At 41.0% G+C, this 14,887-nt stretch overlaps 1 protein-coding gene across 5 annotated transcripts in view; it reads left to right on the top strand.

Moving 5' to 3' along the window:
• Positions 1-8,644, top strand: part of svopl (SVOP-like) — a 154,002-nt gene extending 145,358 nt beyond the window's left edge. For all 5 annotated transcript variants that reach the window (XM_068051046.1, XM_068051051.1, XM_068051049.1 and 2 more), the window contains 3 exons: positions 753-842; positions 2,695-2,808; positions 6,481-8,644. In XM_068051046.1, the coding sequence (XP_067907147.1) occupies positions 753-842; positions 2,695-2,808; positions 6,481-6,510 (234 nt within the window). In that variant the 3' untranslated portion in view covers positions 6,511-8,644. The remainder of the gene's footprint in view (positions 1-752; positions 843-2,694; positions 2,809-6,480) is intronic.
• Positions 8,645-14,887: the final 6,243 nt, after the last annotated feature.

The following is a 14,887-nucleotide window of genomic DNA, read 5'->3' as shown; positions in this document are numbered from 1 at the left end:
GCTGGTTGAAGTCATACTGAGCGCAAAGGAAGATGATTGTGGTTGTTGGAGGCTCTCAGTCCTAGGGCATCACTGCAGGAGTTCCTCAAGGTAGTGTCCTAGGCCCAAATATCTTCAGCTGCTTCATCAATGGCCTTCCCTTCATCATAAAGATTTCCAGATTTCCATTACCCTTTGTGTGAAAAAGTGCTTTGCAACATAACTTCTGAATGGTCTAGCTCTAATTTTAAGATATTGTCCACTTGCTCTACCACCAGAGGAAATCGTTTTGCCCTATTTACACCATCAAATCCTTCATAGAGTGATTTGTACAGAAATCAAACCTATGCCTTTCAGATCCAGAAAACAGATGTTTCAGGATTTACCCCATAGTGGTAATATAGTCACCATGTACTTTAAACCACCTTTAACTTAAACTACCTTAGCATAATCAACTTTGAATGCACAGCATGTGCAATGACTGGACGTGGTGAGATGGCATCTGCTGTGTGACTTGTTGCTTGTTTGCTTTTTAATTGTTGATTCATACCTTGCTTGATATAATCAGCACTTGCCAATCAGCAACCTACTTCATTAGTGTTGCCATTAACACGGATTAATTTGAATCCTTACCAAACTGTAGTTTGAATGATAGCTGCTATTTTTCTGTGTGGTGATAGTTTTTGGCCACTACCTGCTTTCTTAACATGGATTACATATATAAAAATAGTTTTTGTTTAAAACTGCATTGACTGTTATTTGCTGATGTTTAGGTCTATCCCACAACCATCCGTTCCTTGGGATTGGGCTCCTGCAGTTCGATGGCTCGTATTGGGGCAATGGTTGCACCCTTTGTAGCACAGGTGAGCCGTGTATTTTCCTGCCTCCTGAAATGGGGACAGCCTACATTTGACAACCAGATCATAGGGTATCATGATTTTCGAAGTTCATTCCAGCAACCAATTATCCATATTTTCAGATGGGATCACATTGGAATTTGTTTGTATTAATCAAAGAGTTTGCTGATATATAATTTTTCTAATTATTTAAACTAACCATAGCTCCCAACTAAAACTTCACTCCGAAATGTCTGACATCCCTGCTTCGATAGAACTGCTCTAGGCTGAATTTGAACAGGTTAAAGAGAGGGCTCCATGTGAGATCTGTTTTTGCCTCCATATCATAAAAAGTTATAAGGAAGCCTTTCTCCTTTTCAAAATGAGTCATGGACATCTTCATACTGATACTTTGTTAGAAGAACAAAACTAATCTTTGACCAACAAAAACACCACTGAAAATTGATTAACCTTCCAAATTGCATGGGGTTTTATGAGTACTGAATAAACCGAGAGAGACTGCCAGTAAATGCCATTCTTGCCAATGACATCTACATCCTGTGAATTAATTTAAAAAAAAAGGGAAATTCAAGAAACCATTGGGAAATTCAAGAATCCATCTGGCAATTAATATCCCTGTTTGAAATCCAAGAACAGTTCAAAGGCATCAAAGCTGACACTGATTTAAATAAAATTCCTTGAAAATATTTGGGTATGAGATTACAAGATCAATTTGGATGAAGAAGGCTCTTCAGTCCATTTGATCTCATCATAGAGCCATAGAGTTATACAGCACAGAAACAGGCCCTTCGGCCCATCGTGTCTGTGCTGGCCATCAAGCGCCTAACTATTCTAATCCCATTTTGCAGCACTTGGCCCGTAGCCTTGTATGCTATGGCATTTCAAGTGCTCATCTAAATACTTCTTAAATGTTGTGAGGGTTCCTGCCTCTACCATCTATTCAGGCAGTGCGTTCCAGATTACAACCACCCTCTGAGTGAAAAGATTTTTCCTCAAATCCCCTCTAAGCCTCCTGACCCTTACCTTAAATCTATGCCCCTTGGTTATTGACCCCTCCTCTAAGGGAAAAAGTTTCTTCCTATCTAATCTATCAACGCCCCTCATAATTTTATATACCTCAATCATGTCCCCCCTCAGCCTTCTCTGCTCCAAGGAAAACAACCCCAGGCTTTTCAGTCTCTCTTCATAGCTGAAATGCTCCAGCCCAGGCAACATCCTGGCGAATCTCCTCTGCACCTTCTCCAGTGCAATCACATCCTTCCTATAGTGTGGTGCCCAGAACTGCATACAGTACTCCAGCTGTGGCCTAACTAGCATTTTATACTGCTCCATCATAACCTCTCTGCTCCCTCTTTCCAGATTTGTGCTGGTGAAAAGCTTTGGGAAGGTTTGAGGTGAAAGGTGCTGTATACATTCAAGTTCTGTCTTTTATTGGAGTTTTTGAAGTGATTCTTCTGAGTTTTGCAGCAGGATCAGTAAATTAATGAAATTGGCTCTCAGTATCCAAGCAATTGTAGGCATTCAGCCAATGTAACTTCCCCCAGTACTACACCTTGCTTCACTTTTTTAGGTACCAGCAAAAGGGGCAAGCAAGTTCCAGTGTGAAAGGTCCTTGTTATTGACATGACAATCAAAGAAAATTTGCATATTTAGTATTCATAAGTATTTGAAGGATACGAGTAAGTGCCATAATTAACTCTTTTAAAATGGTGTTGTCTTCAACAGATTAATGCTGAAATTCAATTAACCATTTTGTTCAATATCCATTAGCCTTTATTTATCCTAAATGCTCATTTTTATCCATCATTGTCACCTGAGCACAATATCTCTGGTAATTTGTTTGGTTTGCTCTATCTAGGTCCTGCTGGGCACGTGGCCTGTAACAGCCCTCTGCTTCTTCAGTGCTGTGTGCATCATTTGTTCGATTTTGGCATTTACTCTTCCCATTGAGACCCAAGGACGTGCAATGCAGGTGAGAATGTAATCACACTCCTTGAAACATCCTCAAGTCTCTTCCTTGGTAATAGATCAATCTCTTCTTAATAAATCAATTCTAAGCTTTCTAGTGGTGGTGTGTTTAAAAGGTCTACACTTGGCCCTGTGCTAGCACTCTTCCCTCTGAGTTAGAACATCATGGGATCTAAAACTTGAGCATATAATCCAGGCTGACACTCCAGTAGAGTACTGAAGGGACTGTTGGATTACTGGAGGTGCTGATTTTTGGATGGAATGTTAAACTGAGACCCTGTCTGCACTCTTGGGTGAATGCAAATGATTCCATTGTATGATTTGAAAAAAGGCAGAAATGTCCCGACCAACAGAATCCCTTCACAAGCATCATTGAAGAAAAGTAATTGTATATTTATCTTCTGCTGTTTTTGAGGCCTTGCTATATGCAGAATGGATGTCATTATAACAGGAACTAGAAAAGATCGGATGTCCACCAAAGCTACTAAGTATCATCGCCTCATTCCATGACAATATGAAAGGCACAATTCAGCATAGGGGCGCTTCATCAGACCCCTTTCCTATCCTGAGTGGCGTGAAACAGGGCTGTGTTCTCGCACCTACACTGTTTGGGATTTTCTTCTCCCTGCTGCTCTCACATGCGTTCAAGTCTTCAGAAGAAGGAATTTTCCTCCACACAAGATCAGGTGGCAGGTTGTTCAACCTTGCCCATCTAAGAGCAAAGACCAATGTACGGAAAGTCCTCATCAGGGAACTCCTCTTTGCTGATGATGCTGCATTAACATCTCACACTGAAGAGAGACTCATCGACAGGTTTGCGACTGCCTGCAACGAATTTGGCCTAACCATCAGCCTCAAGAAAACGAACATCATGGGACAGGACGTCAGAAATGCTCCATTCATCAATATCGGCAACCATGCTCTGGAAGTGGTTCAACAGTTCACCTACCTAGGCTCAACTATCACCAGTAACCTGTCTCTCGATGCAGAAATCAACAAGCACATGGGAAAGGCTTCCACTGCTATGTCCAGACTGGCCAAGAGAGTGTGGGAAAATGGCGCACTGACACAGAACACAAAAGTCCAAGTGTATCAAGCCTGTGTCCTCAGTACCTTGCTCTATGGCAGCGAGGCCTGGACAGCGTATGTCAGCCAAGAGCGACGTCTCAATTCATTCCATCTTCGCTGCCTCCGGAGAATCCTTGGCATCAGGTGGCAGGACTGTATCTCCAACACAGAAGTCCTCGAGGCAGCCAACATTCCCAGCATATACACCCTGCTGAGCCAGCGGCGCTTGAGATGCCTTGGCCATGTGAGCCGCATGGAAGATGGCAGGATCCCCAAGGACACATTGTACAGCGAGCTCGTCACTGGTATCAGACCCACGGGTCGTCCATGTCTCCGCTTTAAAGACGTCTGCAAACGCGACATGAAGTCCTGTGACATTGATCACAAGTCGTGGGAGTCAGTTGCCAGTGATCGCCAGAGTTGGCGGACAGCCATAAAGGCGGGGCTAAAGTGTGGCGAGTCAGAGACTTAGCAGTTGGCAGGAAAAAGACAGGAGTGCAAGGGGAGAGCCAACTGTGTAACAGCCCCGGCAACCAATTTTATCTGCAGCACCTTTGGAAGAGTCTGTCACCCTAGAATTGGCCTTTATAGCCACTCCAGGTGCTGCTTCACAAACCACTGACCACCTCCAGGCGCTTACCCATTGTCTCTCGAGACAAGGAGGCCAAAGAAGAAGAAGAAGATAACAGGAACTGCGCGTCAAAACTACTTAAATGGCTGTGAAGTGCTTTTGTGATGTCCTGAGGATTGAAAGGTGCTATATAAATGCAAGTTCTTATTGCATTAGATTTTGCAGTCATTTCTCCCAGCACAGAACTATATGTGCCAGGAGTCATTTCAAGGATTTGCGTGCAAAGATCAGCTGATCCAGTTTGCAGTGTGGTCAATTTTTCATCTATTTACAATTAATGGATGACAAATTGTGTGGGCAATGAATCAAGCTGACCTGTGTGCTGAAACTCATGATGTATGCATATGACGCTCTGTTCAGGGAATGCTAAAAGAAAGACTTGCATTTATATAGCACCTTTCATGACTGCCAGATGTCTCAAAGTGCTTTACAGCCAATGAAATACTTTGGAAGTGTTGTAATGTAGGAAACGTGGCAGCCAATTTGCATACAGCAAACTCCCACAAACAGCATTGTGAGAATGACCAGATAATCTGTTTGTGATGTTGATAGAGGGATATATATTGGCAGGGATACCAAGGATAACTCCCCTACTCTTCTTTGAAATAGTGCCAGGGGATCTTTTACATGCCTCTGAGAGGGCAAACGAGGTGTCGGCTTAACATCTGACAGTGCTGTACTCCCTCAGTACTACACTGCAGTGTCAGCCTAGGTTATTGTGCTCAAGTCCTGGAGTGGGTCTCAGATCCAGAGCACTACCAAGATGTCATTAGGGCCGACTGTAATTTCAATGAAGGCTTGATTGGGAAACTTTGGCTTTCTCAAAAGGCTGAGCCAGGGATGCAATGAGACCCTGAAAGTTAAGATTATTTGCTTTTTTTACTAGCCCCAGGAGGAGCAGGACCCCTGCACTTTTGCACCCCACAACGAAAGTTGAGGCCAATCCCACCCCTGGAAACCCCTCCCTTCTCTCCCATGAAATCCTCACAGAAGCTCCTCCCCCACAACTACATGCAAACTGGTGGCGGTCATGGGCTGCACGATTTTGCATAGGTCAGCAGCCCCTTCCTGCTGCTGGTATGGTAATGAGGCTTAGTCTACAGTGGTATTGTGGCCTTATGCCAATGGCTGCCAGGCAAGTCCGAAACTACCCGATCCCTATAGTTTCTTGCTGAGAGTTAAAATTGAGTCTTCAACAATAGCAACAACAACTTGCATTTATATTGGTTTTAGCATAGTAAAATATCCCAAGGTGCTTCACAGGAGTATTATCAAACAACATTTAACACTGAACCACATAAGGAAATATTAGGACTGGTGTCTAGAGCTTGGTCTAAGAGGTCTGTCTTCAGAAGCATCTTAAACGACAAAAGAGGTTTAGGGAGGGAATTCCAAAGCTTTGGACCTAGGCAGCTGAAGGCAGGTAGTGTGATGAAAATCGTGGAGATGCAGCAGGCCAGAATTGGAGGAGAGCAGAGATCTTGGAGGGCTTTTGGGCTGGAGGACGTTACAGAAACAGGCTGGATGGTGGCAAGGCAATAGAGGAATTTGAAATCAAAGGTGAGAATTTTTAAATCAAGGTGTTGCCAAACTGGGAGCCAAGGTAGGTTAGTGAGCACAGATTTCATAGGTGAATGGACTCGGTACAAGTTAGGATATCTGCAGCAGATTTTTAGATGAGGTTAAGGTTATGAAGAGTGCAAGGTGGAGGCTGGCCAGGTGAGCATTGTATTTATTGAATCTAGAAATAACAAATGCACAGATGTGGGTTTCAGCAGTTGATGAATTTTGAAAATGCAACTCTGTATGTTGGCATTAGACCTCACTAAAATAATGAACCAAGTCATCTGAGGTGAATCCTTCAAGCATTTATACAGCCATGTCCGATAGCAGCATTACGGGGAATGGGTTTGAAACCTTATATTTTGTTCCTTTAAATTGTTGCCATCTTAATGACAATTTTGATTTATTTTACAGGAGATCAAACCATCCACCTCCAGTATTTAAATTTCAATCAATGTGTGACAGAGCAGAGGGAATCTATTGTCTGTCCTCAAAACCTTTGGAGCACCTTAACCAATGAGATATTGAGTCATTTGCTGGACTGTCCGTTAGTGTGACATTACTTCCATTCTACTCTGGACTATATCTTTCTTACTGCATGCACTACTTTGCAAGTTTATCTCATTGTCTCACATCCTTCAAACATCCATCACAAGTTGCCTTTGTCAGAGGAGGAACGCTTAAAAACTCTGAACTTTGGGAGGAATTTGTTCTGGTGTCTGCACTCGGGAATAAACTTTGTGCCACAAAATGTAGCACAAAATAATAAGCAAAAGAAAAATTGCTGCAGTGGCCAAGAAAAAACATTATGTCCACCCCCTTAACTGGTGCCTCAGTACTTTCCTACACTGGTGGGTGGGTAGGGACAAGCATTATTTGAAACATCAAGCACCACCAGAACAATCTGATGTTCTCTCCCTGCTAGCTCTTTTGCATCTTCTGTACCCTGAACTGAAGTAGACCTCAGGCCTTGATGGCATGTCTAGTCCTACTGCCAGTCCTCTTTTCCTTTTCCTTGTTACTTTGCGTTCCTCTTATCCTGAAGAAAGTTGATCTGTCTCATTCTCCAAACTGTCGTCCTATGCCTGTACTTTGTTGAAGTTATGAAAGTTTCTGTTAATTCTTGAGTTATCCATTGAAGTTTTGTCAAAAATATGATCTCCGTTATAATCTCCAGCATGGCCAAACCACTCCTAGTCATGTCTGAATATCTGCTCTTGAATAACTTTATCGTGGCCATCACTATCACAAACACACTTGTGTCCATTTTACTGATAATACAATGCTCCGTTACTATTGTCCTTCTTGTTCCTTACAAGCTCCAGATACTTTGTTCTATTCACTATGCTTCCTGAATCATTTGTTATGTTGAAATAAAGACTTTATTGCACTAATTCTTTCACTAGACCCCAAAACTACGGAACCCCTTTACTTCCCTGAGTCTTGCCTCCCTCTCATGAACAATGGGCTCTTAAGACCCAAACCTGGAGTTTCAAATCGCTACTTGCGTTGATTCACCTCAACTTCTCTGTTGTTTTAAAACTCGCTGCTGTCCACTATGAGGGGGCTCAGTTCTTCATCATGAGTTCTCCATAATGAGTTTTAAAAAGGAACTGTACATCCAGAGTTGGCCCAAGTTACTACAGCGTTGCACCACCGCTTTAGTAGGTGTATATGACTCAGGCTAACTGAAGCCTATACAATGATTTTACATGCTACACTTTTGCTGCTAATATCGTAATTTGGCCCAAAAGATGTATAACGAGGGTATCATCAGGCTGATTCACATATTGGGCGCTCCTGTTGAGGTGATCAGAAAATCATAGACAGTCACACCTTGATTTTCCATCCAGTCAAATGAATTAACAGAAAAATCAGAACCTGATGGAACTCAATGGAAGCATCCAATTGGAGAATTAGCCCTTAACATAGGAACTTAGGAATTCGACTGAGGTCTATCTAACTCGCCTTCTACCTCCTGGGAGCCTTAGGATGCAATGATAATGGAGTTGTTTACTAATCATTGCAATCAATCTCTATCAACTAGTATACAACAGACACAGACATGAAGTGAGGAAAACACCAGTGATGGAGTGCTTTGGGAACCATGGGTCCAAAATCACCTGTTCCTCCCAGGCCACACTACACTTACCACATGGTGAGAAGTTTATGCAGTTGTTTTTGAGTAACTGAAAGTAAAAAGCTGCATCATTTTCCTTTGAGGAATGTTTTGTCATTTTTATCATGTTGAAGGCTTTTGAGTCCTGACTTTTTTATTATTGCATTACAATAAACTTTTTATATTGGCACACGAATATTGTAGAACATTCTAGTTTTCTGATATGAAATTGAGATGTGTTAGAAATATTTTTCAGCTGTGCTGGATTTTTATTTGATGATTTGCAGTTGAAATTGTTGTCGATGGTTACTGAGGTAGGATTGTGGTTTTTTTTTGTTTTAAACCAATAAACGCTAGGACTTTTCTGTCTATAAATTTCCACCTATCATGAATCTTCACAGCATTTTTAATTTAAAATTATAGAATCACACAATGCATAAGGAGGCCATTCAGCTGACGGTACCTGTGCTGGTTCTTGAAAAGCACTATCCAGTTAATCCCATTCCCCCTGCTCTTTCCCGGTAACCCAACAAATTTTCCTTTCTAAGTATTTATCCAATTCCCTTACTATTGAATCTGCTTCCACCAACCTTTCAGTCACTGCATTCCAGATCATCATAACTCGCTGTGTAAAAACTCTCCTCATCTCCATTCTAGTTCTTTTGCCAATTATTTTAAATCTGTGTCTTTTGGTTACCGACTCCAAAATCATCAGTTCTCCTTATTCACGCTATCAAAACCAAAAATACATCTAATAAATCTCCCTGTAACCTTCTCTGCTCACAAGTTGTGCTTCCAGAAAAAAAATCAGTGTCTGAGTGCTCTGAAATGAATTCACATCCTTAAGGATGGCACAGGAAAAACGATTCTGCTATCGCATAACACATCGCATGTTATGGGATTCCCAACACACTCCCCGATCTACTCAGAAAGACAGTCAATGCTACACTTTCAGATAATTACATTCAAGCCAAATCTAATAGTTGTACTTAAGCAGAATGGTTGCTAGAACTGATGATGCAAATGCTTATTAAGCAATAAATGCTAGATCTGTTCATGCGGATTTAAGACGTCTTCTGAACATAATTCTGACATAACTTGAAAAATTGCTAAGTTTCTGGAGGAACCAGCCTTTTGTGGACTTACTAAACTGATATTTCTGTTTGGGTGACTTGATTCCTGTGTTGGTCCATGGTGTCCAAAGCCTAGATATTTTGGTGATGTATACTGCAGATAGTAAAATAATGCCGATTGGATCATTTAGATTCAAATGCCAATAAGAAAACTAAATTCTGAACTTGAATGCTGAACTAAAGATGAACAATTATGGCGGTGTATTTGTCAAAAGAAGCCTTTCATGTCACAAGTGTTAACCCATTCAGTTATCCTTTACCGATAGTGAATGCTTCTACTTCTGCCTGCGCTAACATGCATACTGTAACATTTTGGGACCTTTACTGTATGGCCAGGAAGGGGTTTTGTTTTAATTGATATTCTATGACTCATGAAGTTAGATTCAGCATACAAAGATCCCAGAGATACATTTTCTTGACTGAGCATTTAAAGGCTGCAGCCACAAAATCCAACTATTGCCATAGCCACTTAGAATGTTAATTAGCATGGTTCCTGGGTAGGACACCAGACACAACTGTTTAGATTTAGGTTAAGTTAACTTTGAGACAATGAAGTTCATTAGGCTTAGTTTTAAGTACTTCTTTTTCATTCAATGTTCTCAGCAGAGAGCTTGGTTGAACAAGCTATACAGATGCTGCAAGCTTCTACATCAAGCAGGCAACATTTAATTGACAACTCAATGGACCAAACTTGGCACACAAAGTTTAGAGAGGAGGTCAGAGGATTTGCTTTCTCTTTTTCTCATTCCTGCTCTCTAATCAGTGAGGGTCAGTCTGAGATAGAGAGATGAATTTTAATCCCAAAAACGGACGGGGTCAGAGGTTAAAATTTAAAAAATCCCAAACCTGGCCCCAATCTGGTTCCAACCAGCCATTTCCAGATTTGATGGAGGTGGCACATGGGGTGGCAGCTAAGCTGCTCCTGGGGTGGGGAGGGTGCAGTTGGCAATTTAAATAGCTTAATTAGACTATGGTCTCAGATGTAACCTGGTTTGCAGGTTTGTCCCTGATCTGCTGGGTTTTCCAGGCCTTGGGAAGCCCAGAAGCTGAAGGAAGGACAGCTTCAGGGAGCTGGTAAGTGCCTTTATAGCACTGCTTGTAGGCTAGGAGGTGCAGGAGTGCTTCGTCCTGGCCCCTCCAAGCTCCCCCGCCCCCACCCCCACATCCCACCAGACTCTCCCCTATAAAAAGACTCCCAGGATTGGGGATCGGACACACCACCAGATTGGATCCCCACCAACCCCCACCTCACCCCCCAACCCCCATGGCCAGAGATCAGGCTCCCCCCACCCCAGAGACTGACCTGATAAAATTACAAAATCCTGCCGCATGAATATTAATGTAGTTATCCTATGGTGTTTGCATCAAACTCTTTTGTGTGTGATTTAACTGTGCACAGCCTATTTATTTTAAGTCACTCCCCCTGTGGAGAAAAAGGAATGTAGATTGGTAGGCCCAATGGCCTGTTTCTTTGCTGTAACTTTCAATAATTAAGAGTTCATTAATGAGCACAATGCCTTGGTCAGACACTATCTGGGGCCTTGGATTCAGTCTTGGGCATTGCACTGTAGGAAGAATATATTGGTCTTGGAAGGCAGCTTTACCAGGATTTGGTAATAGGGCTTAATGGGTTAAAATATGAGGACTGGTTGCATAAATTTGGCTTGTATTCCCTCGAGTATGGAAGAGTAAAGGTAATATAATCAAAATGTTTAAAATTATAAAAGGGTTTGGTAGCGTAGGTAAAAGCTAATTCCTCTGGTGGTGAAATCAAGAAAAAGAGGATATTTTCTTAAAATTAGAGCCAGGTCATTCAGGAGTGAAATCAAGAAGCACTTTAGAAATCTGAAACACTCTCGCCCCAAAAATGTTGTGGATGCTTGGGGTCAATAGGAGTTTTAAAGACAGAAATGAATAGATTTTTATCAGGTAAGAGTATCACACAGAAACAGGTAAATGGGGTTGAGGTACAGATCAGCAATGAACTAATCAAATGGTGGAATGGGCTCAAAGGACAAGGTCAAAATTTGTTGCTCATCCCTATTTGCCTTTGACGATTGAATGGCTTGCGACACCACTTCAGAGGACAGTTAAAAATCAACCACATTGCTGTGGGTCTGGAGTCACATGTAGGCTAAACCAGGCGAGGACAGCAGATTTCTTTCCCGAAAGGGCATTAGTAAAACAGATATGTTTTTATGACAATGATAGTTTCATGGCTTTTAATTCTAAGTTTTTTAAAATTAATTAATGTGAATTTAAATTCCACCAGCTGGGATGATGGGATTTGAAGCAATGTCCCCAGAACATTAGCTTGGGCCTCTGAATTACTAGTCTATCACTGCTATACCACTGTTTCCCTCTTGGCTGAATGACCCACTCCTATTGCTATGATTTATTATTGCTTTTATAAAAAGTTTTGTCAATTTCTTCCCTTCCTGCTCTCCTGAAGGTGTTGATTCCATACTGGGGTCAATAGCATAGATGCTGATCACTCTTCAGTGCAGAATCCATGAGGCCATTATTAATATGTCTATGCAGGAAGTGTTGGCAGGCTGAGCACAATCATCCAGCAAAGGTCACTGGTTAGTAATCATGCCTTCGGATCATAACACGTTCTCCAATCCATACCTCAGGGATGTTTTGATGAATTGTGGTGTCCCTATTATCTCCCTGGTTGAGATCGGCCAAGTCAGCACAGATCAGGAACAAACCTGGCACCTTGCTGATCTGCAGCAGTCAGCTAATGGTTCCCTGAATCAGCTGAACCATCACAGAAGCTTTTAGCTATACTTTAATGAGAGTAATAATATTTAGAATCCTTGATCCCTTCCCATTGACTTTTGAACTATTTCTTGCTATAAAGCAGATCCTCTGCCATCTTGAAATTTGCATTGGTCCTTTTTTCCTATTTTATTGTAAACTTGATGTGTAGATGATGCACTTTCAGGAATTTTCTTTTAGTAAGTGAAGGGACATGTCATGCAGACCCCCACCCACCAAGAATGAGGCATATTAATTTTGGCATATGAACATTGATTTTTAAACTGTTGCTGGAGCGAGGAAATGACTTGTTAAACAGATCAGCTGTGGCTGGAAAAAACATTTACATACTAACAGACTGTGCTTGTGGAGACAAAGGGCTATTCCCTGACCCATTCAACCCACAATGGACTTTGATCACCAGACACTGAAGGTGAGTGAGCTGACATTCCAGGATGACGACTAAGATGACCGAATCCACAAACAGATGTGGTCAAACCAGCTTGTCACATGACTAACCTACTTGGCAACCTGGGTTTCTTTAAATTGTACAGACAGTTTGAGAGAGAAAGACTGTTTGCTCCTGGACTGAGAAGACTTCGCATGTCTGCTCCCATCTCTTTTTCATGGAACTCCAAATCCACTGAAGACACGTGAACTCCAAGAGAGAAAAGTCTCCGACATTGAACAAGGTTTAAGAAGAATACTGGGCCCCAATGAAAATCAAGACTTACCTACAATCAAGAACTTTATAGCAAGCTTGAAGAACAGTAACCAAAAACCACCTGCAGATATTGCTTCAAACTTTTCCACTTTATTTCTTCTGCTTTTTTCTGTCTCTATCCGCATGTGTGTTTATAGCATATGCATGCTAGCGTGGGCGTGCCGTGTATCCGTAGGCATTAATCAAATTAGAGTTTAAGTTTAATAAATTTCAACCTTTCTTCTTTAAACCTAAGAAAACCTGTTTGGCTGCTATCTTTGCTTTACAATTGGAAAGCAGTGAACAAGGATTCACCAAGGGGGAACTAAAAACGTGATGTGTTTAAAATTAAACCCTGTTAAGGTAAGACCAGGTGAAGGCGGAGAGGGAACCCTAGACCCCTTTCTCACCTGGTCGTACACACAAAACTCTCAGTGCAAGACAACCCTTCAGCTGAATAAGAGTGGAAGTAACGATAAAATGAATTAGGATGCAACGATCAGGTGACATCAAGTTTGAGCGTTAAAAGCCTGAAGATTGTACAAGGAAAGAACAATCGAGGGAAATCAGGAGATCCACAGTTTGGAGGTCCTAAGAAAGAAGTAAAAAAAAAAGATGATGTATTGATATAGCGCTTGTTAGATGTGGTGTCCCACAAAATAACATCAATGTGAAACAATCAGTCACAGGTATATGGCACAATATAAAATCTTGCATGCAAATCAGTTAGATATACACCTTTCAAATAATCGTCTGGAAAGAAATGTGAGGCTGTGACAAGATTGATCGTCTCATTACTGTGACGATGGAACCAAGTGAAATTCTACACCCATTTTCTGAGAGAGATACAAGTACTCCTTTCACATAATACAAGGGTAAAAGACAATGTTTTATCAAAATAAATCCAATAGCTGTGTTATTCATATGGCATTGTGTGATTTCAACCTGCACGACTCATACTGGAAAGGGGATGAAATCTTCTGGACTCATACTGGACATGAAATGAAGTGATTTATGACGTTAACCCTTTATAGGGACTAAACTAAATCAGGAGCACATCCCTATGAATCTCTTTCAATCAAGTTCAAGCCAAACAATTTCTCAGGCACTTATTTGGGTCCAAAGAATTGTACTAGCTTTCTCTCAAAGAAAGAAAACCAACAGAGAATATTACCATCTTTCGGATAGCCGATTTTTAATATTAATGTCTATGTCATAAATATCCCAGCTATTAGAAGGGTCTGGAAACTCTCTTCAATGTGTATCTCTCCACTTAAAAAGACACAGAGAGGGGGTTCTTGTAGTTGTATACAGAATACTACATGAAATGATTTATTAACTTTTATAGATTTATTTTAAAAATTGACATTAAATAAACTTCTTAAGTGGAAAAGAATATCACAATATCAAATATTACTGAGAGATGTACCATGCATTCTTATTTCAAAAAAAAAAATCCAATAGTTTAACCTTGCTCATGTTATAGCAAAATTATCCTAAAAATCCATCAAAATTTAAAATAAACTTTTACCTTAAATCCCCCAAGCAAGGCATGGGATGAGAAGTGTTGTTTGAGGATACAACACCCCTAAACTTTGCTTGCAAAACCTCTAATTTTATACTATTTCTGAAGTGTCACCTGACTTCTGCATTTATGTGACCTTCCTGTGTTCCTTTTAAAATTCATATTTTTAATTATCATTTCCACTTAATGTTTCACTGGAAACCCCCTGTTTTCTGCAGTTGTTAGCCTTTATCTGGTCAAAATGTTTATAATTGTGTTTACTTGGCCTCTTGTTCCTGTAATTCCTTTTTCTATAATTGCCTTTTTTATGGTACCTTAAAGCAACCTCTGGAGCTAATTTGTCTGCATCAACAACCCCATAAACCAATTAAGTTTATTGCTACCTCTTACTGAGGTCCCACAAGATATTTCAATGTGTGTGTTTCTCTTCCAATTCCATGGCAACAGAAATTCTATTCTGACAGGGACCTTGAAATATTTAACTCTACCTTCTCAAAGGGGAATATCAGACAGGTCTGAAAACTGACCATTTATTCAATCTTTACTTCAGAAAGGCATAATACATTAACGATTTCCAA

The sequence above is a fragment of the Heterodontus francisci genome, chromosome 18, assembly GCF_036365525.1.
Source record: "Heterodontus francisci isolate sHetFra1 chromosome 18, sHetFra1.hap1, whole genome shotgun sequence".
Classification (NCBI taxonomy): Eukaryota; Metazoa; Chordata; class Chondrichthyes; order Heterodontiformes; family Heterodontidae; genus Heterodontus; species Heterodontus francisci.
Note: the sequence above shows the minus strand (reverse complement) of the source record. Positions and strands in the feature narration are given on the sequence as shown.